The following is a 27,810-nucleotide window of genomic DNA, read 5'->3' on the forward strand; positions in this document are numbered from 1 at the left end:
CAGGTGGATCTCAGTGAGTCCAAGGCCAGCCTGGTCTGCAGATCGAGTCCCCGGACAGTCAGGAGAAACCCTGTCTGGCAAAACCACCACCACCACAAAAAAAAAAAAAAAAAAAAAAAAAAAAGGAAAGGGTGATTACCACACACCTGTGATCACGGTGTCTGTGGGCTCCTGGAATCCCACACTGGTGGGCAGTGGGCCCCTACCAGGGATCTCTAGTCCACACCCTGCCCTGAAGGACACCACAAACGTGACATCTTCTATTTAACTTTTATTTACCAACTATGAGGTCAGACACGGGGCTTGTGGACAGCTCTGGGGCAGGGAAGGGACAGATGGTTGGTGGCTGTGGTCTGACCTCTGCCCACCACACCCTTGCCCTGCTCCAAAATAAGCAGAGACACATCTCCCACTGGGAGTAGCCGAGGCCCATGCAGTGGCCGCCGATAGCCTGCCAAGGCCTTCTGGGGCAGGCAGGGTCCTATCCCAGCCTGGGGTCCCTGGGGTACCGCCCTTCCAATCCGGCATCTCTGGCTCCCCAGCCTTCAGGGTCTCGGGCATTGGGGTGTCTAGCCTAAGGGGGTGGGCCCTCCTCAAGCCGAGAGGGGTCTCCTGAAGGTCCTGGCCAGCGGGGCCAGCACCACGGCCCGGGACTGGTAGCCGGGGTGGCCGCCCGAGATGGCAGGCCTTGGAGGAGCCCTGGAGCTTGCCCAGCACGAGGGACGGGGACAGGCAGTGTAGTCACTGGTCAAGCTGGCCCAGCAGGTGTGACAGGAGGGTGACAGCTGGCCTGTCCCTGGGTCACTGGCTGCTCTGTTTGGCTGTAGAGCCATCACTGCCGGCTGGGGACGAGGCAGAGCCTGGCCAGGATGTGACTTTCTGCATGGGGACAGCTGTGACTTTCTGTTGAGGGCCAGAATGGAAATGGAGGTAAGGCTGCAGCAGGAGGGAGCAGCCAGTGCCCGCCCACCCATCCCGGGCCGCTGCGCCTCCTCCCCCGACAAGTGACCATGCGCTGCGGCCACTCACCCTGGCACAGCCCCTCTGTGTCCCTCTGCACACACGCGCGGCTGGTCACCTGGGGGCCCTGGGGCCGCGCTGTCATGTCCTCGGCCGTCCCGTACAGCAACAGTGTGTAGTAGTACAGAGTTCCTGGGCAGGGGTCGCGGTGGGCACCGAGGGGACAGGCTGTCGGTGGCCTGCCAGGCCCTGTAGGCAGCCTTAGCGGCTCCCACCCAGGGCCCCAAATCAACTGAGCCTGGCTGCTACTCATCCACTGTGCCAGTGACTGGAGGCCCCACTTCCTCAGGACAACTACACCCAGCTTCCCGGTACCTCCCCTACTGTGTGCTACAACTGCACCCAGCTTCCCGGTACCTCCCCTACTGTGTGCTAGTGGCCATTCTCCCCAGCTTCCCGGTCTACACCCCTACTGTGTGCTAGTGGCCATTCCCCCCAGCTTCCCGGTATACGCCCCTACTGTGTGCTAGTGGCCAGGTTTCGTCATATCCCTCAGGCAGTCAATACCTTATTATTTATCACTGGCTAGACCACCCCAGTTTGTTGCACACCAACTGTGTACCAACGGCCAGACTCCCCTCCTTTCCTCAGGTGACTGCACCTACTGTGTGCCACTGTGCAGAACCCCCCATCAACTTCCTTCAGGTAACCTACTATGCACCAATGGCCAGTTCCCCACTTCCCCCATGTGTGCCAGCGGCCAGATCCTCTCTCTCTCACGTTACCTCATAACTGAACACCTACTGTGCACAGGTGGCTGAGACCCAACCTCAACAACCTCTACTGTGTGCTAAAGTAATTATTGCATGGTCTCTCCAAGAAAACCCCTGGGACCCGTGGCTGTGGGTCAACTAAAGCAGGGTCCCCAGCCCGGCAGCCACAGCCAGCTCTCTCACCTGTGTTAAAATAGTAGCCCTTGTTCTCCAGGCCCAGGGTCCACAGGCCCTGCGGGTCCTCATCCCAGTAGTGGGTGGACATGAAGATCCAGTTGTTGTAGCCTTGGCCGCTGATATCCAAGGGTCTGTGGCCGGCGGGTGGCACAGGAGACAGGATGGGTGGCGCCTAACACGTGTCTTCTGAGTCCCACCCGCGCAGGGGACCACCTGCAGGAGGCCGGGCAGGGCTCCACTCGCCCACGGGGCCCCTTGGGAGGATGTCACACCTGATGGCCACGAGCGTGGAGCGTGTCCCCATAGGGCTGGTGAGGGAGATCTCCAGGTCCCCGCGGCGGCTGTAGGAGAGTGACAACTGGACTTGCACGTGCTCGAGCGAGCGGATGAGGCGGTGCGAGCCATCGGAGCACGCAGACACGTTCTTCGACACCAGCATCCGAGGCAGGATGGGGCTGGTAAGGTGAGGATGATCCTATGGGCCTGCAGTGGGCCGGGTGGCGCCGGGAGGCGGGCCTGGGGGGGGTCCAAGGGCCTAAGGGCACTCTCCTTCCTCAGATGGGTAAACTGAGGCCTCGGGGCATCTTCCTACCTTGGACTAGAGTGGGGAGGTAGGGGAGGAGGGAGGCTGCAACAACGTGCTGGGCGGAGACCTGGACCTGCCTCCTGGGGTGTGGGCGGGGCCTTCCTCCAGTGGGCGTGACTGGGGCCCTCCCCGGTGGGGCGGGGTGGGGGCGGGGCCTCCCTCACGTGGGGGTGTGCACCACCCGAATGGCACATTTCTTCTGAGGCTGCGTGGGCAGCCACACGCGAGCCAGGTCCACCAGCAGCCCCGCGTCCAGCAGCCCGTAGCCGTAGTGGTGACTCACTGCGCGGGAGAGGTAGCTGTCACTCGCCCTGCGTGCACGGCAACCCGGTCCCCTGCCTGGCCCCGCCGCACCTTGGCGCCCCACGCCGTTGATCCTCCAGTCCTCCGCCTGCAGCTGCGCCGGCCTGGACGCGCGGACCACCAGGTGCTGTAGGTCCCTCCAGGTCAGGAGCGGGCTGGGGGGGCGAGGGCGGGTGAGCCGGGCGCCGCCCGTGGGGGCGGGGCGGTGGGCGGGGCCCCACGGTCACCTACTTGGCCTCCAGAGCCAGGGCGATCATGCCAGCGGCCAGCGGAGCGGAGGCCGAGGTGCCCGTGTGCTTGTCGGTGCACTGGTGGTGCAGGTCCGTGGTGACCTGGGGACAGACAGCAGAAGGCTCTTGAGCACAGTGCGTGGCCCAGATGGAGGACTTGTAGGGAAGGTACTAGGTACTAGGTTCCTAAGGGCTGAAGATCAAGCTAAGTGTGAAGACGCTGAGGACTAAGCTCCAAGGTACTGGAAGTCCCAGGCCTGCTGATGCAGGAGTTCAATCCCAGCACTCGTGGGGCAAGACAGGAGTGGTTGTGACTCCTAGGCTGCCTGGTCTACATGGTGAACACAAACGACTAAGTTTAGCAAGTACTTAGTCAACAATGACTAGTGGCCAAGATTTAAAACTGCTACGGACTAGGTTCCAAAACCACTGAGCACTGAGTTCAAAATGACAAAGGGCCCTACATCTAAAAAGTGCCAAGACCAGCTGGCCGTGGTGGCGCACGCCTTTAATCCCAGCACTCGGAAGGCACAGGCAGACGGATCTCTGAGTTTGGGGCCAGCCTGGTCTACAGAGAGAGTTCCAGGACAGCCAGAGCTACACAGAGAAACCCTATCGAGAAAAAACAAACAAAGTGCCAAGATTCCGAGCTCAGTCTCAGCAAGCGCCTGAGCCTTGATACTTAGTTCCTATCTGGGGGACAGAAGTGCTGAGGGACAAGGAGCCACAACTGCCCAGACCCCATGTGTCACATGTGGGGTAGGAGACCTGGGAGCTGGTGGCGCAGGGGGGCGAGGCACGACCTCGGGGCCAGCCCCAGCAGAGGCAAGGGGCTCCAGGTAGACGCAGGAGGACACAGGTAGCCGGGCATTGGCGCGGATCTTGTCCAGGGAGGCAGAGGGAGTGGCCAAGTGAGCCGACATGGTTGCCTCTAGGTTTGGACTGGGGTCGGAGAGGCTGTGAGCACGAGCAGGAAGGGCAGAGCCAGTGTGGGCCACGTCTTGTGGAGTGGGACTTGCTTGGGGATCTGGATCTGGAGGGATGGGGGGTCTCTGTCTGATTGAAGCCTGGGGGCGGGGCACGAGGAGGCGGGGCCTGGTGAGGTCCCTGCGGGGGCGGGGCCTGTGGTGAGGGCGTGGTGCTCACGATCTGTGGGTCGGTGGCCACTCCGCTGCTGAAGGTGGTGGTGAACGTGGAGGCGCAGGCCTCGCTGTACCAGGGAACTCGGCCCTGCCGCGTGGTGCTGCCCACTGATAGCGTGTGGATGCTGTTGGTGTAGCCGTCACAATTGCAGTTGTCGTAATGGAGGCCACCGTTTCCCGAGGCCCAGATGAACAGTGTGCCCAGCCCTTGGCGGCCCTGGGTGGGGAGTGACCCAGGAGAACAGAGTCAGCCCTCCAACTTCAGGGTCGGGTACCCTCCACCAAGGGTGCGCTCCCTGTGCACCTTGGTCACGCCACGCCTGAAGGCCTCCCGAGTGAGGATACCCGGTCCGTCCACCGTGCGACCGTCATCCTCGGGCCCCCAACTGGCGCTATAGATGTGGATGTGTTGCGGCTGCAGGCTGAGGGACTGCGCCTCCACGATGTCGGTGATGGTTCCATCCAGCATGCGTACGCCTGCGCGGGTGGTCGTGGGCCTTGCCAGCACCAACATTGGTTGCCCTGCTAGGCCACCTCCCGGCCACCTTTCAGTCACCCTCAGCCTGGGGCCTAGCACTGCCCAGGAATCAGTGGAGGGAATGGGGAAGGGGTTGGGGTGGTGTTTCTCCATTGGTCAAGCTATGCTCACACCCTACAACCTCCATCCCTGGTACCTCCAATTCTGGCGTTGAAGGCCACACCAGCACCACAGAAGCCGTTGTTAGCTGTGGCAGACACCTCCCCAGCGCAGCGGGTCCCATGCCTAATTCCAGGGCAAGGAGGAAAGCATCCATGGGTCCCAGCAGCCATGGCATTTCTGCAGGCCTGGGAACACCTGGTACAGCAGCGCCTGGCTCACCGGTTCTCATCGCTGGGTGTATAGCGAGGCTGGGGATCTGGGTCATAGTCATTGAAGTCATAGCTGGCCAGAGGGTCCTGGAGGGTAGGCGGGGAAAGAAAGATGGGAATGAGGTGAGCCCTCCTAGATCTGGGGACTTGCCCTGCTATCCCGCTCCTGGGAGGACTCACATAATTTTTTAAAAGATTTATTTGTTATGTATACAGTGTTCTGCCTGCATGTACACCTGCAGGCCAGAAGAGGGCACCGGATCTTATTCCGGATGGTTGTGAGCCACCACGTGGGTGTTGGAAATTGAACTCAAGACCTCTGGAAGAAGAGGGCATTGCTCTTAACCACGGAGCCATTTCTCTAGCCCAAAGACTCACGTAATTAGCCCAGAGGTCTGGATGATCTTTCTCAATGCCATCGTCCAAGATGGAGACCACCACTCCCCGGCCGGTCAGTCCCTGGTTCCAAACCTTCAGGATGTTGAGATCTGGCTGTATCTCGTTGTTCTATGACAAAGAGGGACCTAGGATCAGTGGGTCTCAGGCTGCTGTCCCCCCACCCCCCCCATTCAGTCCATCCCAAGTGCTCACCATGTACCACTGCTTAGAAAACCAAGGGTCTGTGGGCACCACCAGGGAGCGCTTCACCCGCCGCCTCAAAGTCTGCTGCTCAAACCACTGCACCTGCAGAGCACACGGGCTAGAGCAGCCACCACCTCCAAGGGCGCGGAGTGTAGGCAAGGGGGCTGTGGGCCTCCGTGGAGGTCCTTGCTAAGACAGGGATGTTGGCTTGGAGTACTCCATGAGCCTCAGGCTGTGTTCTTAGAGGTGGCTGAGGCCCAAGGATGTGGCTCTTCTGGTTCCAATCCTACTCCTTCCTCCTTCCTCGTTCTAGATCCTTCTCACCAGTCCTGCTGGCTCCTCCCACAGCATTAGTTTTTCTTTTGAGACAGGGTTGCGCTGTGTAGCCCTGGCTGGAACTCACTGTTTAGACAAGCTGATCAAAGGGGTATGCCACCTCTCACTCCTGGCCGGGCAGCACTTTGAAAACCCACTTCTTCCAATACTGGGCCTCAGAATTATGCCGTGAGAGCTCAGTGCATATTCCAGGGGTCAGGCCATTAGACACACACATCTCACGGAGGAATATTGTCACCAGAGACAAACATGTCATAGACTTTATTTAGCAACACGACAGGGATACTGCCTTCTGAGGGTGCTAGGTGTCCTCATTGCAGACTTCTTTTTTCTCTCGAGACAGGGCTTCTCTGTGGCTGTGGAGGCTGTCCTGGAGCTCGCACTTGTAGACCAGGCTGGTCTTGAACTCTCAGAGATCCGCCTGCCTCTGCCTCCCCAGTGCTGGGACTAAAGGCGTGCACCGTCACTGCCTAGCCCATGTAAAACTTTTTTAAAAAGATCTATTATGTATGCAACATCCTGCCTCTATGTATGCCTGCAGGCCAGAAAAGGGCACCAGATCTCATTACAGATGGTTGTAAGCTACCACGTGGTTGCTGGGAATTGAACTCAGGACCTCTAGAAGAGGGGTCAGTGCTCTTAACCTTTGAGCCATCTCTCCAGGCCCCCATGTAAAACTTTTATCTGCTTCTATGACCCTGAAAAACTCTACCTTGCACCTGGCTAGAGATAAGGAGCACATGGATTGAAGAGCGTGACCTTCAGAGGGTGAGAAGTTACCAGAGAAATCTCTTCCGCCTCCTGCGTTCCTGAGAAGCAGTTCACCTTTGGAACCCTAGGTGGGGCTGGAGCAGATCTCCTAGCCCTTACAACTTCTGACACTCGTCCTGGTCAGGACACCCCTGGCTCCAAGCCCACAGCTCTCACCACGCCCTCGGGACTGCTCCCCTGTACTTTTACATGCGTACACCCTCCCTCTCGCCTGTCTCTCTGTGTCTCTGCATGTGCACACCACGGCATATGTGGAGGTCATAGCGGGGCTAGAGAAATGGCTGCTCTTGCAGGGGACCAGGGTTCGATTCCCAGCATGGCAGCTCACAACCACCTGGGACAAGTTCCAAGGAAATCCTGTGTCCTCTTCTGATCCCAAGGGCAAGCGAGCAGAAGAAACAGTAACCCTCCTTAGTCAAAAGAAATACAAATAAACCTTTTGAAAAGCAACCATGGCGGCCAGTTTTCTCCTTCCACTATGTGGGTCCTGGGGAGAGCTCAGCAGGGCTGGGCAGCAGCCATCTCCCTGTCTTCTGAGATAGGGTCTCACGTAGCTGAAGATGACCTTGAAATCCCGATCCTCCTGCCTCCGCTTCCCTCGTGCAGGGATGACAGGTGTGAGGTTTCCTGCCTGCTTTAAGCACACTGGCACTTGCTGAACAAGTGCCCCCATGGGGCCTGAGCCCGTCACCTCCCTCTTGGTCCAACATCGCCGACCTACATCGCACTGCTGGCCTCCGCAGTCAGCCTGCTCCTCACTCAGCTACACTAGCGAGCAGGAAGGAGCTCGGGCACTGTCTTTGCACGTCAGCCTCACCGGGCTCAAGCCCCTTCTCCTTATACCTCCGCCTTGGCCTCATGAGCCACGCTCTCCCGGGTGGCCTGGCGTGGCCGGTCTGTCCGTCCACCCGTCCACCTCATCTCTTGTCGTCCCCCCCCCACTTTCCTTCTCTTCACCCATCTCTTTGACTTCCTTCTTGTCCTCCACGAGGTTTGGCCTCTGAAGACACATAGTCCCTTTGTCGGTTTGAGAGAGTCTGGTCCCACAGACTCTTATATTCGAATGCTCAGTCCCCATTGTGTTAGGAAAGTGTGGCCTTGCTGGAGGTGTGTCACTGGGAGGAGAGTGGGAGGTTTTGAGGTGAGTTTCTCAGCTCTCTCTGCCTCCTCCTTGTGGGTGAGGGTGGAAGTTCTCAGCCGCTGCCCCAGTGTGCCTGTCTGCCTGCCTGCCTGCCTGCCGCCCTGCTCCTCCACGTGGTGGCTGTGGAATCACCCTCTGACGCTGTAAGCTCCAATAAGCTCTTCCTTCTAGAAGTTGCCTTGGTCATGGCATTTTTTGTCTCAGCAGTAGGACAGTGACTAAGACAGTTCCTGATACGGAAGGTGACCTCTTCAGTGTATCTGGTAACTCCCACAACTCCATGCCATTCTTTGACCACGGCCTAAGGGCTGTTCCCTATGGTCTAATGTGGATGTATCCAGAGAAGCCAAAGCGCCCTGGGTTCTGCTCCTGGTTCAGCGGCACACTCACTGACTCAGGTTCGCACATCCAGCACAGTTTTCTAGTCTGTTAAAATGGACCAGCTCCCTTCCTTACATCCTACGGCTCGGAGTGGGGAAGGACCAGTACCTGAGGACCTCTTTCCTTGAGAAGCACGGCAGGGGCTGTCAGTAAGAGCCGCCCCCCCAAGTGCCACGTTGTGGTAGGTGCCATGCTCATTCATGATTTCTCCAAGCAGGCCCCACTTGGCACACCTACAGGTACTCATAAGAATGACAGAAGGTGGCTGGTTGGCCTTCGGAGATGGCAGCCCTGGGCTCACTCACCTTGGGCTCTTTCTTCAGGCGCAGACGGTGGCCCCAGTGCGGGGTTAGGGACTGCTGGGCCACACCCCGATGCCGTAGATGGAAATAGTGGTCGTCAGGAAAGATCTGGGGATGTGATGGACAGGGGCATCGCTGGGACCTGGCTCCTCTGATACAGTCCCAAGGATGGAGTCCAGTTTCTGCGGCATTATATACCTCAACCAGGTGCCCAATTAAGGGTCGCAGAATCCCAAACTGAATATGGAGGGGGCACGTAGACAGGTTCGTTCTTCGTATCCGGGGAGGTCTTGGGGACCCCCCCTCCCATCTGTCCAGGTCTGTGGTCGTCCAGGCCCCACCCATGTCCCATCCATCCAGGTTCCTCCCACCCACCTGTCCCAGGTTGATGAAGCCAAATTTACGTGCCAGGCGCTCAGCCTCCTGGTAACCTTTGGTCACCCGCACGGCCCAGCTGCTGACATAGATGGGGGCCCGGGCTGAGGCCCACCCCACAGCCAGGAGGGCCAAAGCCAGACCCAGCCACAGCGCAGTCGGGGAGGGCCGCATAGCGGGGGGCGGGGCGGGGGGCGGGGCCTCAGGAAGCCACCCCATCCCGGACTCCATAGCAACCCCGAAGCTTTCAACTCCCAAGGGGCCTTGCGGTTCCCTCTTCCCCCATCCATGAGGGGTGGGACTATCCCACATGAAGAGACGTCCACACGGACCTAAGCCTTCGGGAGCCTCAGTTTCCCCACTTGTACAAGGGCAACACCTCCTTCTGGCTTTTAGGGGCGGGTTCAAGACCGCAGGGATGCCCTCAGCCATTTATTTGGTCCCGCCCACTTTCTTCCACGCCCCTCCTTCGAGAATCAGCCCTGCCTCTCCACATCTTCCAACCAGCATCGTTTTCTTCCAATGTAGTCCCGCCTCCTTTATGATCAACTCCGCCTTCTCCAGTATGTCCAATCAGCGATGGCCTTATCCCGGCCACGCCCACCCGTTTCTCAGTTAGCCCCACCCACCCTTATCACTCTCCGTCAATAATCTACGGCTTGTCCAATCAGTATCGAGCTCCTCCCTCTTGACCAATCAACGCTCCGGAAGCCTGGCGCCCCGCCCCCTCCGGCCTCCTGAAGGCCGGGCCGGACTTAGCTCTGGCCAGAGGGCCATGCGGCGGGGGAGACGGGGCAGGCCCCACCTCCTTTGTCCGCCTTGCCCTCCCATTGGCCAGAGCCCGGGATCGGGGGCGGAGCCAGGGCTGGGGTCCGAAAGCAGCGGGCAGGGGGCGGGGCCTGGCCGGGCGCCCGAGGCCAAGGCTTCGCGCCGTCGGCGGGGCCGGTGCGCGAGGCTGCGGGTGTGCTTGAGCGGCTTGACCCGGGCCCGCCGCTACCATGGACGGTCTGCGCCAGCGCTTCGAGCGTTTTCTAGAGCAGAAGAACGTAGCCACCGAGGCGCTCGGGGCGCTCGAAGCCAGGACCGGAGTAGAGAAGCGGTATCTCGCCGCGGGTGAGCCTGGAGTGGGGTGCTTGTCGCGGGTCCCCGATGGGCACCTTGAGGTCCTCTGTTCCGACCCTGGAGAGGTGCACGGCCCACGTACCGGATGGGCACCTTGAAGCCTTGGGTGCCTCACCTTGGGAGAGGTTCACATCTTAGGTCTGATGGGTTATGGGAGGCTCTGAAAACTCAGGAAGGACTAGGTGCGGTATCCCTGGTCCCTGTTGAGGCATCGTGAGGTCCTGGGGACTCTGACCTCATGAGGGTACAGGCACCCAGGCATGACTTTAGGGTCTCACTCTTCCTGGGAAGGGGAGCACAGCTGGGTCTCCAACGGGAGACCAAAATGTCTCGAGTCCCCATCCACGGAAGGGGAACTGGTTCCCTCATGGATCCTGACAATATCTGGGGATCTGACCTGCCTGTGGCGTCTTATTCTAGATTCTAGGGAGGAGGGACTTTAATTCGCCTGCCTCTCTTCCAAAGTCTTTGGAAAAGGCCACCCTAGTGTCCCAAATCTGCCTCCTCGCTGGGCCCTGGCTGCTGGCCAGGCCCCAAGCCCCTGTAAGTCTGGTTTTTCCAGTATTCAAGTTGGCCCCTATGTGGGTGGAGAAACAAGGCACATCCACCAGTCAATCCCCTTCGTGTTCCCAACTCCTTCTCGAATGTTCTCATGAAGAAACGACCCCATGCATTTCTGGAACATGAAGACTGACCCAGCACCCAACACTGGGGCTTGGGGGGTGGGGAGCCTGGGGGAGGGAACCACCCAAGCATCCCAATTGTAGGTCCACTGGTTCCAGGTTCTGTCTGCAAGTGTGGTAAGGATCCCTGTGTGACTTCCCAAAATGATTTTCGAGCGTCCCCTTTTTGTGTCTTCAGAAGCCCACAGCCTAATCCTGAGGTCCCTTCCCGAATCACAGGACAATGGGGTTTCTGTGTGACAGACTAGTGTCACAGGTCATGAAGCCCCTTCTCCAGACAGATCCTAGGAGTTCTTTACATTCTTGTCAGCTGGAGGGTGGGGCTCCCAGACCCCAGTGTGTGTATGTGTGTGTGCGTGTGCGTGTGCGTGTGCGTGCGTGTGTGTGTGTGTGTGTGTGTGTGTGTGTGTGTGTGTGTGTAGGGGTGATGCTGGTATCAGAGCCCAGATCCCAGGGTGTCCCCCTCTTTGGGATGACTCAGCACCAAGACAGTCCATTTTCCAGCTGTGCAGCCCCAGGTCCAGGCTGCAACCTCTGTTGTGACTTTCCACATCACTAGGGAAATTGCATCATAGTACCCTGGGAGGGGAGGGGTCAGGAGGGGAACAGCTTGGATGTCACTAGGAAGGAAACTGAGGCACAGGAGTCAGGGATGTGTTGGAGAACTGCTCATCATCTCCATATCCGGCCCCTCTGTCCCTGTGCCTCCTGTCCTGCCCTGTGGGGATTGGTGTCCGAAGTTATCTTCCTCCTGCTGAGGCTGCAGTTAGAGAGATTGAGGGGACTAATACCCTGGGACAGCCCTTCCCCCAGCAAAGCCAGAGACAGGGTGACATCCCCCACCTGCTTTAGGACCCTTAACAGAGACTGATTCTTAGGTTTCAGCCGCTCCAAAGGTCACGCTGTGCCCCCAGGCCCTAAATGAGGCAGGCAACTTAGACTCAAGGCAGCGACTGGAAGGTCACCTGGCCAGTTGGGGGCCCCCTCCTTCCTCTTCAGCCTCAGGAGGATAAGACTCAGAACAGGTGGAAGGGAGGGGCAGGGACTCTGACCTTAGACACAGAAGCTGTGTCCCAGCAGATAGCAGTCTGGGGGAGGAGGCCGGGGATGTCTCAGTCCGGCTTCCCCGGGGCAAAGGTCCCCACTAGAAGATAAGCCACTCCCACCTCCCCAGCTCTGCTTGGCCTCTGACCTTCACTGAAGCAGATAAAGCCCCAGGTCCCCCAAGCACTTCCCCACAAGTCCCAAGCTCTCTCTGGTGACCCTTTCTAGCATCAAGTTTACCATGGCAGCCAGGCCCCAGGCTTTTCATTTCTGAGAATGTCTCAGTGGGTGAAAGGCCATTCCCTAGAGTGTGGTAAGGGGGAGTGACTGAGACACAGCCGGGCCCAGGAGTGCCAGCCGCACCTGCAGGGGCCCAGTCCATCCTCCTGCAGAGATCTGATCAGGGGAAATGTAGAACAAGGAATAACTCACCTTGTTGTGGGGGTTTCCAGCATGAGAGGGGGAGGGAGGAGGTGATTCCTCCTTCCATCAAGTTGTTGGAGCAATCAGATGAGGCGCCCTGATTGATTACTTGGCAAGTGCCTTTGCCTGTTGAGCGTCTGGCCTGGCACACTCCACTTTCTCTAGGGATAGCCTCTCACTGAACTCCTAGCTCATCCCCTCAGTTACCCTGACTGTCCAGCGAGGCCAAGGATCCACTGGTGTCTGTCACCCTGTGTCAAGGGCTGCAGTAGCAGGCACCCTACCCAAGCCCGTTGTTGTTTGGTTTGGTTGGTGTGCACTGGACGTTCACACTCGAGTCATCATGCTGGAAAGAGAGCGTTTTATCAACTGTGTCACCCTCCAGGCCTTTGTAGGTAGTGGCGCTTGAGACATGGCCTCACGTAGCCCAGGCTGACATTGAACTCACTACATAGCCAAGAATGGTCTCGTGTATTCTGTCATCCCAGAACTCCAGAGGCCAGGATAGAAGGAGCTGGAGTCCAAGGCCAGCCTGGGCTACAAAGCAAGATGCAGTCTGAAAACAGCAAAAACATTAGCACCACGGCAGAGCACGCATTTAATCCTAGCACTCAGGAGCTGGAAGCAGGCTGCGCTCCATGAGCTCTGCTCCGTGAGTTTGAGGCCAGCCAGGACTGCGTCCTGAGACCCTATCTCAAAGAAGAACAAAACAACTCTTTTTGGGGTGGTTTCAAGACAGGGTTTCTCGTGTAGCTTTGGAGGCTGTCCTGGAACTCGCTCTGTAGACCAGGCTGGTCTCGAACTCACAGGGATCCACCTCCCTCCGCCTCTCTGCCTCCACCACTGCCCAGCACCAAAAAAGAACTCTTGACCAAAAACTGAGCCCCATCCCGTAGCTGAGTGAGGTCCTTGCCTGCTACAAAGCGGGCTCCCACCCCATGGGGGACACACGACAGACATGAGACCGAGGGTTCGATGCTACAGCAGGGGAACGCATTGCCCTGAGTGTCCCCAGGAAGGAGGTGCGGGTTGCAGACTGCTTTTGTCTTCACAGGAGCCCTCGCTCTTCTAAGCCTGTATCTTCTATTCGGCTACGGGGCCTCTCTACTGTGCAATGTCATCGGATTTGTATACCCCGCATATGCTTCGTGAGTGAACAGGCTGTCCACAGGGGTGGGGAGGCTTCTGGGGGTCCCAGGGACCACCAAAGAAGACACGTGTGTTCCCATCTGGACAGAGTCAAAGCCATCGAGAGCCCAAACAAGGAAGACGACACTGTGTGGCTAACCTACTGGGTGGTGTACGCTCTGTTCGGCCTGGTCGAATTCTTCAGCGATCTACTCCTGTTCTGGTTCCCTTTCTACTACGCGGGCAAGGTGGGCAGGCCATCAGCCCCATTGGGGAAGGGCAAAGAAGTGGTGGGACAGGCCTGTGTGACAGCGGTGTGTCCCCGTGGGGGGCGGGGCCCTGTGTGACTGGTGTGTCCCCGTGGGGGGCGGGGCCCTGTGTGACAGTGGTGTGTCCCCGTGGGGGGCGGGGCCCTGTGTGACAGCGGTGTGTCCCCGTGGGGGGCGGGGCCCTGTGTGACAGCGGTGTGTCCCCATACAGTGCGCCTTCCTGTTATTCTGCATGAGTCCGGGACCTTGGAACGGGGCTCTAATACTATACCATCGCGTCATACGACCACTATTTCTAAAACACCACATGGCTCTGGACAACGCCGTGAGCCAGCTAAGCGGACAAGCACTGGACACGGCAGCTGGAATAACACGGGACGGTGTGTACTTGGGGTAGATGATGCCCGGGTGATCTGCACTCTGGGGTGGGTGTTTGTTTATTTGTTTGTCGAGACTGGATCTTTTATGCATACCAGGCTGGCCTGGAACTCTTAGAGATCTGCCTATCTACGCCTCCCAAGAGTTAGGATTAAATGTGTGTGCCATCACACATGGCTTGTTCAGTTATTTTGAGACAAAAAGGATTTCATGTAGCCCAGGCTAGCCTCCAACTCACTAAGTAGCTGAGGGTCACCTTTTGATCCTGATGTTTTTTGCCTTCTTGAGTGCTGGGATGACAGGTGTGACAGTGTCACACCGCCCCAGCTGGCTCCTGGGTCTCAACTGACCCTGTCTCCGTTGTCTGTCCCCCTGACTGGATTTGCCTGTCTGTCTGTCCGGCTGTCCTGAGACTACTGAGTCTGGCTACACTCCCCTGCATGGCTCTGCTATTCTCTTACTGTCCGCCTCTCTCTCCCTGGCTGTCGGGAACCAGTTCTGCAGGTCCTAGCACGGGGCCGGGCTCTCATCAACCCAGCATCAACAACGGAGCCCCCAGCCGCACTGGAAACGGATCGTACGTAATGCCCAGGAGGGACTGTGCAGGGGCCGTGTGCGTTCTGTGTTTGTTGTGTGGTTCTGCCTCTGGGCGGATGTACGGTGCTGCACACTGCAGGTTTCCATGGACACGTGTGTGCGTGTGCCCACGAGGGGTGGGGTGTGCTGCGTCTGTGCTCAGATGTCTGCTCGCCTCTGCGACTGAGCCTCACCCACCCTCACAACCTCCCTTTCCTCTCCACAGCCAAGTCAAGTCAGACTCCGCTCCTGAGGCACAAGTGAAGTCCCCAGGCAGTCTGTGCGCCGAGTCCCCGGCCAATGACAAGGGACACACAACTGACGCCCAGGCCTCTGAGTCCTCCTCGGACTCCCAGACAGAGACCCAACACCAACGCCGAACCTCGAGCCCAAGCAAGACAGCAGGAAGCCCGCCACAAGCCATTAACGGGCAGTCCTCGTCCCCAGTCAGCCCAGGTTCCGGGTCTGCGTCCCGGGGCCAGCTGCCCACTGGCTCTGCTAACGGCTCCCAGATTCCCAGCAAGGCCCGGGGCCATCGTGGCCGGGGCAGTATGACTTCCAGACCTGCACAGCGGACCCGACTTCCCAGTACGTCCTCGGGACCCTCTCAACCAGCCACACGACCTGGGGGGTCCTCACAGCCAGCAGGCCGGTACTTAGGACCTGCTCGGCCAGCGGGCCGCTACCTAGGAAACAACCATCACACCCCTCAGGCACCAGCGTCAGGCCAGCCGGCAGGCCGATCAACAGCAGCCGTGTCAGCCCCAACCTCCACACAGCGTGTCAGCGACTCCAACCAAGGCTCACCCAGGGCCCAGTCACCCAGCCCACCTGACCCTAATCAGACTGGCGCCAAGGCTCCCAGTGAGCCAGGTGACGTGGGTCCCAAGAACAGCAAGCCGGGTCAGAAGACACAGGCCGTAGAGCTGGCTGGCAGCAGCTTGGTGCCTGATCTGATGCCTGCCTGTCACTCTGATTCCTCTCTGGAGTATGTGTCCGAGTCCACCACAGAGATCACCTGTAAGTGGCCGGGTTATAACCACCAGCTGCGCTGCCCAAGACACTGCTGGCTCTTACAGCACTTGGCATACTAGGGCCGTGTCTGCACACCTGCCACGGGAGCCACACGAAACACTAGACCGCCAGAGCACCACATCAGTCACGTCAGACACCAGTCCATGAGAGCCGCAGAGAACAACTGCCCACCCACGGAACAACGCCCAACGCCCACCATGGCACCACATGAAACACCTGCCCGCTGGGACCCCACACGTAAAACCTGCCCATGTGGTACATCTACCACAGGAGCCCCACAAGCACCATCTGGGAGTCCCGTGTGTAACATCTATCCTCTGAGGCATAATAAAATCACCCGCTCAGGCCCACGAATGTGTCAGCTCAGCTGCTGGGAGGGCTGTCAGGAATTAACGTCAACCATGTGGTCAGAACCAAGGAAACTGAGTCAGAGGAGGCAAAGTCACCTACCTGAGTCCTGCCAAAGGGGCCAAGGCGTGCGGAAATTCAGGCAGAAAACCCACATCCTCCCTCCCTGAGATAGCATTTTGGTGTGTAGCCCAGGCTGGCCAGAAGCATATTCTCCTGCCTCAGCCACCCAACTTCTGAGGTCAGGCTACATGCCACTCTGCATGGGAAAAGATAGTGTTAGTGTGCACTCCAGATAGACCAGGCAGCTATGGGCCAGGTCTGGCTGGGACTGGAGTTTATTGAGATCGCCCCAACCAGGGTGGCCGGTCCTCTCCATGTCATTGTTCATAAGACCAGAAAGGTTTCCTGGGGTTTTCTTTTTTTTTTTTTAAAGATTTATTTATTTATTACATATACAGTGTTCTGCCTACATACCAGAAGAGGACACCAGATTGAATTGTAAATGGAAATTGTATATGGTTGTGATCCACCATGTGGTTGCTGGGAATTGAACTCAGGACCCCTGGAGGAGCAGTCAGTGCTCTTAGCCTCTGAGCCGTCTCTCCAGCCCCATTTCCCGGGGTTCTCTAAGATTCTTAATTTTAAATCTGTCTGTGTTGGTCTGTGCGTGGCTGCCTGCGATGGCCAGAGGAACCGGTTGCGGGTGTGAGTCAGCAGCATGCATGCTGGGAACTGAACTTGGGTCCTCTGTGACAGCATCATGCCTGGTTCTTTGGACAGTTTCTTGAGGCTTCCCTCCTCTGTTTTCCTCTTCCTCCCTCCCTCCCTCCCTCCCTGTCTCAGTCTGGACAACACAGCCATGTACAGATCAGTGACACCACACACACAGATCAGTGACACCACACACACAGATCAGTGACACCACACACAGATGAGTCACACCACAGAGATCAGTCACACCACACACAGATGAGTCACACCACACACAGATGAGTCACACCACACAGATCAGTCATACCACACACAGATCAGTGACACCACACACAGATGAGTCACACCACACACACAGATGAGTCACACCACACACAGATGAGTCACACCACACAGATCAGTCACACCACACACAGATGAGTCACACCACACACAGATGAGTCACACCACACACAGATCAGTCATACCACACACAGATGAGTCACACCACACACAGATGAGTCACACCACACACAGATGAGTCACACCACACACAGATGAGTCACACCACACACAGATGAGTCACACCACACACAGATGAGTCACACCACACAGATCAGTGACACCACACACAGATGAGTCACACCACACACAGATGAGTCACACCACCACCACCCCTGTCATAGACTTGTGGCCAAGTTCATTCTCTCCCCAGAAGTAAGAGGTGGAAAATTCAAATCCCATGGGTTTGGGTGGAGAGGAAGCCAGTATCAAGCAGGTGACCCCACGGGAGAGGACAGCTCTTGACACACCTGACACCTGGGCTGTACACATGGGATCAGTACACCCACCAAGACAGTCGGTGACTGGATTTTACTTTTTATGGCTCAGGGACAGAATCCAGGGATTCCTGAATACTGTACCAATGCTCCACTCCTGGCCACGCCCCAGCCTCTCTGAGAAATCCAGGTCGGGGGCTCCACCCTGACCAAGCCCCCGCACCCACACTATCCACCCCTAGCCCTTCAATTGGAATATCCAGTAGAAACAGCAGTAGCATCAGCTATAAGCTTGAATGTATTTGCTCCCAGGGTTGTCATTAGGGGTGACTTTGTCCCTCACAGCCTTGTGTAACCCAGTCTCTCCCTCCCAAGGATCTGCTGGGCACGTGTGGCCTCTAGGCATCCAACACAATTTCCAGAAAACAGAACAGCTTAGAGCAGTCAACAGTCAAACCCCTGCCTTGGTGCATTCAAATAGAGAAGGGGAAGTAAGGACCTTGGGATTTGGGGCTCCATGCATTCATTAGTTCAAGTACATCCTCTCTATGGAGGGAGTTTGAAAAGGGCTAGCCTGGGCTACATAAGACCTTTTCAGTAGTATTTGGACTGGGTATGGTATCACAGGTCTTTAATTTTTGTTTTTCGAGACAGGGTTTCTCTGTGGCTTTGAAGGCTGTCCTGGAACTCACTTTGTAGACCAGGCTGGCCTCGAACTCACAGAGATCCACCTGCCTCTGCCTCCCAAGTGCTGGGATTAAAGGCATGTGCCACCAAGTCCAAACTAATCTTGTTTACATATTAAGAGCTAAAAAGCTGGGCGGTGGTGGCACACACCTTTTATTCCCAGCACTGGGGAGGCAGAGGCAGGTGGATCTCTGTGAGTTTCAGGCCAGCATGGTCTACAGAGGGAGTTCCAGCAGAGGCTCCAAAGCCACAGAGAAACCCTGTCTCCAAAAACAAAAACAAACGGAAAACCCCACCTCTAGAGAATTACTACAAATAAATTTGAGCAAATCATTGCAGAAGTGAGGCCATGAAGACTTTGCCAGGGACAACGGGAGCTGCTGTCCAAAGGTCCTGGGGCAGAGGGCAGCCTGGGCAAAGTCCTGGGTCAGGATGGAACCTAGCATGTTAGGGGAGCCATGAGCAAAAGCCCTTGTCCCTGGGGCAGAGGGGTGATAGCTCCCGAGAAGAGAAGGGCAGCCTGAGGGCAGAGCAGCCTGCAGTTACTGGGAGATCATGGGGAGGACTTTGGCTTTTGCTCTGGAAAGATCCAGGGCAGTCATTGTCCTCCCCAAGTCCCAGGTAACGGTCCCCATGGGCACTACAGACAGGCCGCAGCAGCTGGTTTGAAAATGTGATCTGACCAGTTTGGTCTGGGATGAGGCGTGGGGAGGGTGGGGAGAGGCAGGTGGGAATTCAGCTTGCCTGGAGTTGGGGACGGGTGGGGCACTGCAAAGGGGAACTGGCAAAAGCCCCTCCCCTTTAAGGTGGGTCCCACACACCCAGGTCAGCCAATGGAGAGGCAGTGAAAGGGAGGGGCCTCCTATCCAGGCTAGAGGCTCACATTTGTTCCTCACCTTGGCCTGTTAAACCACAGAAGAGCCATGTATGGGTTAGGATAGCATTGGGGGCACCAGGATAGCCTGGGCTACGTGAAACCTTACTGATTCTCCATCTTGTTTTATGAGTCAAGGGGTCTCACTGAACCAGGAAGTTATGGATTTGGCTTGTCTGGCCTTCAGTCCCAGGATCCTTTGTCCAGCTTTTTACACAGCTCCTGGGGATTTGAACTCGGGTCCCCATGCTTGGGAACCAATCACTTTACCCAATCAGCCATAGCCTTGGGCCAACTCTGTCTACTTTTTATTTTGAGATAGGGTCTCCTTAAGTTTCCCAGGCAGCCTCCCCTCCCTGCTAGGATCACAGCCTGGACCAGAGAGGCCTTTTCCTATGTTTTTTTTTTTTTTTTTTTTTGGTTTTTACGAGACAGGGTTTCTCTGTATTGTTTTCGAGGCTGTCGGTCCAGCCTGGCCTCGAACTCACAGAGATCCGCCTGCCTCTGCCTCCTGAGTGCTGGGATTAAAGGCCTGCGCCACCACCGCCCGGCTTCCTACGGTTTTAATTTCCATTTACTAATGACTCTGTGTTGTAAAACATCCCCCCTCTATTGGTTACCACAAAGAGTCGAATTTGAAATGAACAGCATTTGTGGGTGTGGCGACCTGTCTGTCATTGGAATAGGCAGGCTGGGCAACGCTGCTGCAGTGTCCCGGGGAACATCCTACGACCAGCCACCTATGCTACTTCTGGGTTATTCGCTCTGTGATGCGCGCTGGGCTCAGCACCGGGACCCGGCCAGAGACGACCCTGTCCTGGTCTCCAGTGTCACCTTAGGCAGCCATTATAGGTGGGTGTGAGGTCTCCCTGCTGAAGTTTGCCCCTGCCAACCACCTCCCAGCCTGGCAATGCATGGATCAGCCACCGGGGGGCGCTAGGACACCACAAATTCGAGATTCTTGGTGCTGTCAGCACCCGGCCCCACGCCATGAAAAACTACCACATAAAGAAAGCCCCATTAAGCAAAGTGACCCCTGCTTATCCCATAACAGCTTCCTGGGTCTCCCACACACAGTCAGCGCTCAGTAAGTATTCATGGGGAACTAAGAGCCCACAGGCAGAGCTGGGGGTTCTGAAGACTGAGCACTGCTCGGCCCCGGAGCGTGCAGCTGCCGTCAGAGGCCAGCGGGGCTCTTGTGGAGACGCAGGGACAAGGCTGACTGGCCTCTGGATCCCAGACCCAGATGCCACTGTGGACAGGCTCTAGCCACTCAGGTGTTCTTTAGGACAGACACCCATTCTCTTCAGAAGCTGAACTGAATTCATTAAAATTTAAATAGTTTAAAAAGGGATGGACCAAAGTCGTTTGGTGGAAAGGCAGCCAGGATCTTGAAGTTCCTTAAAGTTCTCAGATACAGCACACGTCTTTAGTCCCAGCACTCGAGAGACAGAGGCGGGCAGATCTCTGTGACGTCAAGGTCAGCCTGGTCTATGCAGCAAGTTCCAGGCCAGCCAAGGTTACATACACAGTGAGACCCTGTCTCAAAATATCCTGGCAGGAGATCTTCCTGAGTCACACAGCAGAACAAGAGCCGGGGGAGGCTCCAACCTCTGGGGGTTTAGACTGAACAGCGCCGAGCAGCCAGACGAACTCGGCTGTCCTCTGCAGGACTCCAGAGCCGAGCATAACCAGCGTGGGGCAGCAGTAGCCGGTCCTGTGTGCCATCACGGCTGACCAGTCTCCTGGCGGCCAACAGGTACTCTCGGTGGGGGGCCAGTGATGGGCAGGGACAGTGGCCTGGTGCCCACACATACTCTCGAGTGCGCAGCGGTGAGCGGTGTTTGTAGATGAGCAGGACCCGCACCTCATAGCGAGTCTCCTGGCCCTGGCGGTGGCGGCCCAGCACGCGGGCCTGGAACACTGCACAAAGGGAGCAGGGGGTCAGGAGGTCCTCAGGCCGTCGAGTCCGTTGATGTCAACGGAGACGGTCGGAGCAACTATCCAGGAGGCGATAGGGACCATTGGGCTTAGTGGAAGGGACCAAAGGCCAGGGGTCTCACCAAAGTCGCTGCCGCAGTAGTGCAGAAGCCGGTGTGCGCGACCCCGGCTGTCAGGGCATGGCCCACAGGAGTCTACGGGGTGGGGTGTGGTGAGTGACACCGGCCTTGCCACCTGCCTGACTCCCCCCCCCATCCCCACCCCCGGCCCAGACGTTCCTTCCTCACCTGGTACCAGGGATGCAACCCGGGCAGCGATGCCCTCGGGGACCACAGGGGTCTCTGCGGGCTGAGACTCCACCTCCCGAGGCTGAGGTTGTCGCAGGGGCCAGCCCAGGGCCTGCGCCTGCGCCTGGAAGGGGCCATAGCGCTCCCGGGGCAGCCAGAACTCGAAGTGCACGCCTGGGTTGGGCTCCCGCAGCAGCACCTGGAGCCGGAGGGCACTCGAGCTGCTGACCCAGCCTCCCCCCTCCGGCCCCTGCCTCCCCTCTAACTGACCCCGGCGTCCCGCCTGCGTTCCCGGCTCCCGCCTCAAGCTGTCCACTCCCGCCCACCTGCAACAACAGCTCCTGGGAGGTGGGCCCGGTCGCCTGCAGAGTCTCTTCGGGGCCCGCGCCCCGGGTGTAGACCACGCGGGTACCCGCCGCCTCGTAGGTACCAGGCGGACTGAGCACCCCGTCGCCGTTGAGCACGTAGCGGCCGTCGCGGGCCACCAGCGCTGCAAGGAACCAGTCAGCCTGCGCTCACGGGAACCGCCTGCCCCCCACACCCAGCCTCAGTTTCCCCCAGATGCCCCGCGGTACCCAGGTGGTTACGGCTGTGCTGGGCCACGCGAATGTGCCTGGCGCCCTCGGGGATCAGAGTCACGTTCCAGTAGCCGGCGAAGGCACCTGGGGCAGGCGGAAGGTTGGGGTGTAGCGCGGCAGGATTTTCTGGGACGCGCCGGTGTGCGCATGGGTGCGCAGTAGCGGGATGCGCTGGGACGCACTGGGTGCTCTGGGGTACGCTGGGCAGGGGTGCACGGGGGGGGGGATGTTCCGGGGCTCGCAGTGGCGAGAGAGTGCACAGGGAAGGATAGGAGAGGCGGGGAGGGGTGGGCTGCTCCGCCAGGGGCAGCGGGCCTCGGCGTGTCCAATCAGCCAGAGTCTCGGCTCCCGGGAGCCCGCCTTGTTAAAGGGACACCCTCTCCACGCCACTCCTCAAGCGCATGCAGAGGCGGGGCGGGGCAGTCACCGGCGTCGCGGAACACGCGCTGCACGAATAGGCACGAGTCGTTGGCGCCACCGCACAGGCCGCAGCGGTCCTCGAGGGCGCCGGAGCCCAGCAGCCCGTCGCAGCCGGCACTCTGCGGGAGACACTGGGTCAGGACGGGCGGGGCCCCGGGCAAAGAGGCGGGGCTGGAGACAGAGCCCCGGGGAGACCTAGCGAGGGCTAAGCAAGGAGGGCAGGGTCCGGTGGGCGGGGCCAGGATGGTGGGCGGGGACTGAACAGTAGGGCGGGGCCTGAAGGGAGGCAGGAAAGGCTGTGGGAGGAGCCATGAGCGTGTGAATACAGGGTGGGTGGAACCTAGAGCCAAATGGGCGGGGCCTCGAAGGCGTCGGAAAGAGGGGCTTCGGGCCCGGACCTGGATGATGGGCAGGCTGTTTAGGGGCGGGGACTTGTGTAATTGGCTGGAGGCAGCCTGGGGCGGGGTCTGCAGGGAAATGAGCGTGGTGGGGCGGGGCCAATGGGGCCTCACCAGACAGCGGCCGGCTACGCAGAGGCCCTGGGCCCCCGGGGCGCAGGGGGTGCCGTCCAGCGCGCGGCCGAAGCTGTGGTAGAAGGCGTGGCCCTCAGCCAGGCAGTTGAGGTCACACAGGTTGGGTGCTGAGGGCGGGAGGGCCGTGTGAGCCCGGGGCCTCCATCCCGCGCCAGTCCCTAAGCCAGCTCGTCGTAGCTCCCCCAGGCTAAACCCCTCACCTGCAGCGTCCCTCCTCCCGCCTCCACCGCCCTCTCCAGGCCGTGCACTTTTCGTTCTTTTGGGACAGGGTCCTGTACTACGACTCGCTCTGTAGCCCAGGCTGGCCCGGAACTCACAGAGATCCGCCCGCCTCTGCCTCCCAGTGCTGGGGTTAAAGGCGTGCGGCCATACATTTTCCTACACCCCAAGCCTCCATTGCTCCGTTCCTCCTAGCCCTGCCCCTCCCGGGCCACACCTCCATCCCCTTCCCATCCAGGCATTAGAAAACTGCCCCGGAGCTTGGCTGTACAACAGGCCTGCAGGGTACCTCAGTTTCCCTCCCTGTCAGATGAGACCCGCAGGCTGGCTGGCAGCAGTCCCTGCGGGGGGGGGGGCGGGCCGACCTAGTCCACGCTGTGGGGGTGGGATTGCAAGGAAGTCCCAGGAGTTGCTGCGGGGTTCTCCGTTTTAGGCTGCTCTTGTCTGTCTCCACCACGCCAGAGGCCGGAGCTGCCTGTCTCCCTTCAATCTGGAGGCGTGCTGCCCGGGGCACCCAGTTATATAAGCTGCTATTTTCAGCTCCGTGCGACAACATTTCCCGTTAGTGGGATCAGCTTGAAAACTGTTGGCCTCTGGATAAAACTCTAAGTCAATCCTCAGCCTGCAGTTTGACCCTGGGCAAGAGGGACCACTTTCTTCCTTCACCAGCTCCTACAGATGCTTCAAAACCCCATTCCAACGACTGCCCCTCGGGCTATTTCTTAACTCCTTTCAAAGTTCTTCTCTTTTTAACCCCAGGAGGTCAGTTTACTCACCCCCATGGAAGGGCACCCATTGATAGGTCTTCTGGGTGCCCAGGACAGGGTGGCCATTGTAGAGAGCACACTGTAAGTCTCGGAAGGGTATTGTCCCTGGGGGGCAGTCCTGGGAGAGGACACAGATGGGTCGATAAAGGCCAAGCGGCTGTCTTTGGGGTGGGCCTGAAAGGGCAAGAGGAGGGCCCTAGGCCTTACCGGCTGCTGGCACACGCGGTATTCGCGGCTGCCCCCCCAGCAAGGCTCCTCCCCGGGAAGTCTGCAAGAAACAGGGAGCTTGGAGCGGAGCAGGGCTCCCCTGCCTCAGGGACCCCTTCCCATCACCCGCCGGGCCACCCTCCGCCCCCACCGGCCCCACCCGCATTCCAGCTGGCTCCCGGGATTAAAGGGCACCCTGCGTGTGTGGGCAAGCAGAGGGCGCGGCCCGGCCCGCGGCGGAGGGAGGGGCTCCCGGCTTACTGGACGCAACGGCGGCTGCGCACCGAGACGCCCCGGCCGCAGGAGCTGGAACATCGGCTCCAAGACCCCCAGGGCGTCCATTCCCCCGGACCCTACTTGAGGGCAGAGAGGAGAGTCAGCCCGGGGGAGAGTGGGGTCCCCCGCCGCACCCACGCTACTACGTGCTTCCTGGGATCCTTCACCCCCTTACCTGAGCAGTGCCCCCCAAAGGACAGCTCAGGAGGGTCCACTGCAAGAGCAGAAGGTCCCGGAAGAGGCGGGGTCTGAGGGAGCACAGGAGTCCCAAGGGGCAGTGACCAGCAGGACCAGGGTGGATTGCCATCTCAGCCCTGGCTGGCTGGGTGATCTCCGATGGCGACTAAACCTCTCTGTGCCCTCTTGTCTCTAAAAAGAAATAAAGTAACGGCAACCCCGCCCCTTCCGGGAAGCCTTGTGCGGGAGTTATTGGCTCAGGTCAGGCACTCAGTGGGGGTTAGTATCTGTTGTTACTTATTTAAAAGTTAATTTTATAGCCAGGCGGTGGTGGTCCATATCTTTCATCCCAGCACTCGGGAGGCAGAGGCCAGCCTGGGCTACAGAGTGAGTTCCAGGTCAGGGCTACACAGGAAAACCCTGTCTCAAAAAACAGAACAGAGAATTTATTTCTACTTAGAGTGCAGCGCCTGAGGTTGCAGAATCGTCAACCCCACCTCGAGCTGAGCCGGGCTACTGTTGTGAGCAGTCTAACGCGGTGCTGGGAACCGAACATGGGTTCTCTTAAAGGGTGAGATGAGATACTGAACCCTGATCATCTCTCCAGCATCTTGTTCGTTTATTTGAGATGTGTAGCCCAGGCTGATCTGGAACTTTCTATGTAGACCAGGCTGGCCTCCAACTCACTGAAATCCACCTCCTTCAGCCTCCCAGGTGCTGGGATAAAGGCGTGCACCACCATGCCTGGGTTACTTATTTATTTTTAATTTTTTGTTGTTGTTGTTTTTTTGAGACACAGTCTTGTAGCTCAAACTGGCCTTAAATTGCCTGGGTAGCCGGGCATTGGTGGCGCACGCCTTTAATCCCAGCACTTGGGAGGCAGAGGCAGGTGGATATCTATGAGTTCGAGGCCAGCCTGGTCTACAGAGCCGATTCCAGGACAGCCTCCAAAACAATACAGAGAAACCCCGTCTCGAAAAACCAAAAAAAAAAAAAATTGCCTGGGCAGCTGAGGATGGATGACCTTGGACTCATTTCCTTCCTCCCCTTCTAGCTCTGGGACTATAGACACTAAGTGCTTGCCCTAGGACCTGGCTTCTCCTCCCCCTCCCCCTCTTCCTCCTTTGAGACAGTCTTGCTCTGGTAACTCAGGTTAGGCCCAGATTCTGGAAAATCCTCCTGCCTCAGCACTTCCTGGGTCATGACTAACAGGCCTTGGCTGCCACACACTCAGCTTAATCTACTATCATTGGTCATGTTCCTTTCTAATGCACACAGTAGGTATCTAATGCCGACAACGGGATTCTAATGCACACAGTAGGTATCTAATGCCGACAACAGGAGGAACCCTTTAAGGACAAGTGTTTAGGTGCCTGCAAGTTTATCCACCCCTTCCATACGCCTTCCTGGGTGGCCAGGAACCAACCATTCCGTTCCTCGGGCCTCCGTGTCCTAGTGTGCGCAGTGTCCAGGAGTCTCCCAGGCCCTGTAGAGGGAACGGCCAGCACAGGTTCATTCAGAAACTCGAGATACAATGGGTGTCACCCTCCCAGCTGTGCCCCAGCCTCTGGGGGTCCCTCTGCTCCCAGACACCCCAAAGCCTGAGGGATCTCCATGTGGTGAGGCGGGCTAACCTGACCTGGCCCCTTCCAGCATGTGCGTCCTGGTTTCATCTGCCAGGGGTGTGGGCTGCGGTGCCCAGCGGGTCTGCAGAGATAGGGGCAGGGTAGGGTTGGGTAGAGGCCTCAGTTTCCCCATCTACATGGACAGGATGAAGTCATTCTCAGCCCACGCCCTCCTCGTGATCCGGGCCTGGCAGGACAAGCCAAGAGGGAAGGGAACCAAGGCCCCGTGAGTCCCTTCTGGGGCCGGGGCCAGACGCTCTGAAGGGCACACAGGATCTCAAAAGTCCCGCAGCCCGCAGGGCCCAGGTACCTGATAAAGGGGAAGGCCGGGTCTCCCCGGTTGTCAGCCACTCTGATGTTGTCATCCCACCCTTTAGAGCACTCGGGGACCGAGGTGGCTGTAGAAGTTGGAACCTCTAGGGAGTTGCTTCTCGCCGCCCACCGGGAGCCCTCCCTCTGAGGCCCCAGAGGCTGGGCTGGCCCGGGAAAGAAGAGAGAGGCGAGGGAACTTGGCAGTCCCACACCCCCTTCGTGGGGGGCCTCCTACCCACGCCTGTCAATGCCCTCTCCGGAGCAGTGCGCCCCTCTCCTGCACTGACGTAGGAAACACCGGGCAAGGCAGCCCTCAGGGCCTCAGTTCCACCCCGGAGGAAGTGCGACCTCCAAACTCACCACCATCCTAGAGAACGCTGCCTTCGCTCCAGGGAGGGAAAGGAGCCAATCACATTGTGGTCACGCCAGCCGGGCCAGTGGCAGGATGAGAAGAGGGACTTACCGCTGCTCAGAGCCCAAGGCAAGGCGTCCTGCTTCCCTGGGACGCCCCAGGGACTGGCGGAAGCGGCGGGGCCCCGAGGTGCGGGACTGGGAACTCAGTCGGTCCCTCCCACCCGGGCCTCCCAGGCGCGCCCAAGCTGGGGTCACCGAGGGCGCAGGCCCGGGGCGCCCTCGTGCGGCGGGAAGAGGGTGCACGCGTTGGGCATGGAGCTGAGGCAGGGGACTGACCGACTGCGCGGGCAGCGTCGTGGCCCAACGTTGGTGCTGGTATCCAGGGTGCCATTGACGTTGGGAAATCCAGCTGGGATGCCGCTGGGGGTGCTATTCCGCGCACCGCACTCAGGGCCAGGGAATGCGTATGGAACTGGGGCTTGGAGTGGGCTAGTGCGGACCAGGGCGCCTCCCACCCTGAGTACCTCGTCCTGGTCCGCGTCACCCCGCAACCAGACTCTCCACCACCAACCCCCGTCCCCATCACCCGCTCATCCCAGGCTCCTCGACCTGTCCCAGCTGTCCATCCCAGGGACCCCCAATTCGGTACCCATCGCCCCCAATTAGATTTCCCCACCCTAGTCCCCATCTCCCCTAATCAGTCCTCCCCACCCTGGTCCCCATCTCCCTTCTATAACCAGACTCCCCACCTGGGTCCCCAGCATCCCCTCACGAGGCCCCGCATGCCCGCTGGGGGCGGAGGGACCCTCCCTGCCACACATTCCCCAGCGCTGCCGTCACCGATGCTCCACCCAGGCCCGCCCTCCAGGCCCGCCGCCAGTGCAGCTTCCCTCGCCGGGTTCTGGCCTCAAGTCCTCCGCCTCAGTTTCCCCAACCCCGATACCCAGCCAGCTTCTTTTGGATCCTCCGAGGCTCCTACCATCTCCTTCTGGATGGCATCCCCTGGCAGCCGGGTTGAAATCAGTGACACTGCGGTAGTGGACCTTGCTGTTCCTGGGCGCTGAACTTGCCACCTCTAGAGAAGCCCACCTGGCTGTCCCCAGTCTGGCGCGCTTTCCCTGCAGGACGCAGTGTCTCCAACACTCAGTCCCTGAAAAGCAGACTGCC

General features: G+C 58.8%; 3 protein-coding genes across 17 annotated transcripts; 1 reads left to right on the top strand and 2 right to left on the bottom strand.

The window, feature by feature from the left end:
* Positions 1–679: 679 nt before the first annotated feature.
* On the bottom strand, positions 680–9,368 carry Pcsk4 (proprotein convertase subtilisin/kexin type 4). Of its 5 annotated transcripts, none has more exons than XM_040739264.1 (16): positions 8,909–9,352; positions 8,732–8,770; positions 8,537–8,641; positions 5,612–5,704; positions 5,399–5,527; positions 5,031–5,107; positions 4,846–4,934; positions 4,476–4,747; positions 4,176–4,388; positions 3,031–3,131; positions 2,851–2,954; positions 2,661–2,778; positions 2,183–2,365; positions 1,917–2,041; positions 1,079–1,152; positions 680–903 (listed from the first exon to the last, which is right to left on the bottom strand). In XM_040739264.1, exons 1-16 carry the CDS (start codon positions 9,338–9,340, stop codon positions 802–804), a joined length of 2,256 nt encoding a protein of 751 aa, XP_040595198.1. In that variant the 5' UTR covers positions 9,341–9,352; the 3' UTR covers positions 680–801. The 5 variants fall into 5 exon arrangements, 4 of the variants coding, with proteins under 4 accessions (XP_040595198.1, XP_040595199.1, XP_040595197.1 ...); XM_040739265.1 differs by having other exon boundaries at positions 692–903; positions 1,030–1,152; positions 2,851–2,903; positions 8,909–9,359; XM_040739263.1 differs by having other exon boundaries at positions 692–903; positions 1,030–1,152; positions 8,909–9,355.
* A 444-nt stretch (positions 9,369–9,812) lies between these two features.
* Reep6 (receptor accessory protein 6) lies at positions 9,813–14,935 on the top strand. Of its 2 annotated transcripts, XM_005083306.4 has the most exons (6): positions 9,813–10,021; positions 13,235–13,328; positions 13,418–13,556; positions 13,789–13,957; positions 14,452–14,532; positions 14,758–14,935. In XM_005083306.4, exons 1-6 carry the CDS (start codon positions 9,907–9,909, stop codon positions 14,793–14,795), a joined length of 636 nt encoding a protein of 211 aa, XP_005083363.1. In that variant the 5' UTR covers positions 9,813–9,906; the 3' UTR covers positions 14,796–14,935. The 2 variants fall into 2 exon arrangements, with proteins under 2 accessions (XP_005083363.1, XP_012978435.1); XM_013122981.3 differs by lacking the exon at positions 14,452–14,532.
* A 5,331-nt stretch (positions 14,936–20,266) lies between these two features.
* Positions 20,267–27,240, bottom strand: Adamtsl5 (ADAMTS like 5). 10 transcript variants are annotated; one of them, XM_040738264.1, is made up of 15 exons: positions 26,650–27,240; positions 26,288–26,375; positions 25,992–26,059; positions 25,779–25,838; positions 24,351–24,544; positions 24,161–24,252; positions 23,900–23,960; positions 23,702–23,810; positions 22,686–22,813; positions 22,181–22,292; positions 21,751–21,837; positions 21,502–21,665; positions 21,176–21,374; positions 21,011–21,082; positions 20,267–20,870 (listed from the first exon to the last, which is right to left on the bottom strand). In XM_040738264.1, the coding sequence occupies exons 5-15, from the start codon at positions 24,480–24,482 to the stop codon at positions 20,569–20,571; spliced, it is 1,458 nt and encodes a 485-aa protein (XP_040594198.1). In that variant the 5' UTR covers positions 24,483–24,544; positions 25,779–25,838; positions 25,992–26,059; positions 26,288–26,375; positions 26,650–27,240; the 3' UTR covers positions 20,267–20,568. The 10 variants fall into 10 exon arrangements, with proteins under 10 accessions (XP_040594198.1, XP_040594197.1, XP_040594202.1 ...); XM_040738263.1 differs by having other exon boundaries at positions 24,351–24,772; XM_040738268.1 differs by having other exon boundaries at positions 24,351–24,772; positions 25,987–26,059.
* Positions 27,241–27,810: the final 570 nt, after the last annotated feature.

Source organism: Mesocricetus auratus, unplaced genomic scaffold (assembly GCF_017639785.1).
Source record: "Mesocricetus auratus isolate SY011 unplaced genomic scaffold, BCM_Maur_2.0 Super-Scaffold_100676, whole genome shotgun sequence".
NCBI lineage: Eukaryota > Metazoa > Chordata > Mammalia > Rodentia > Cricetidae > Mesocricetus > Mesocricetus auratus.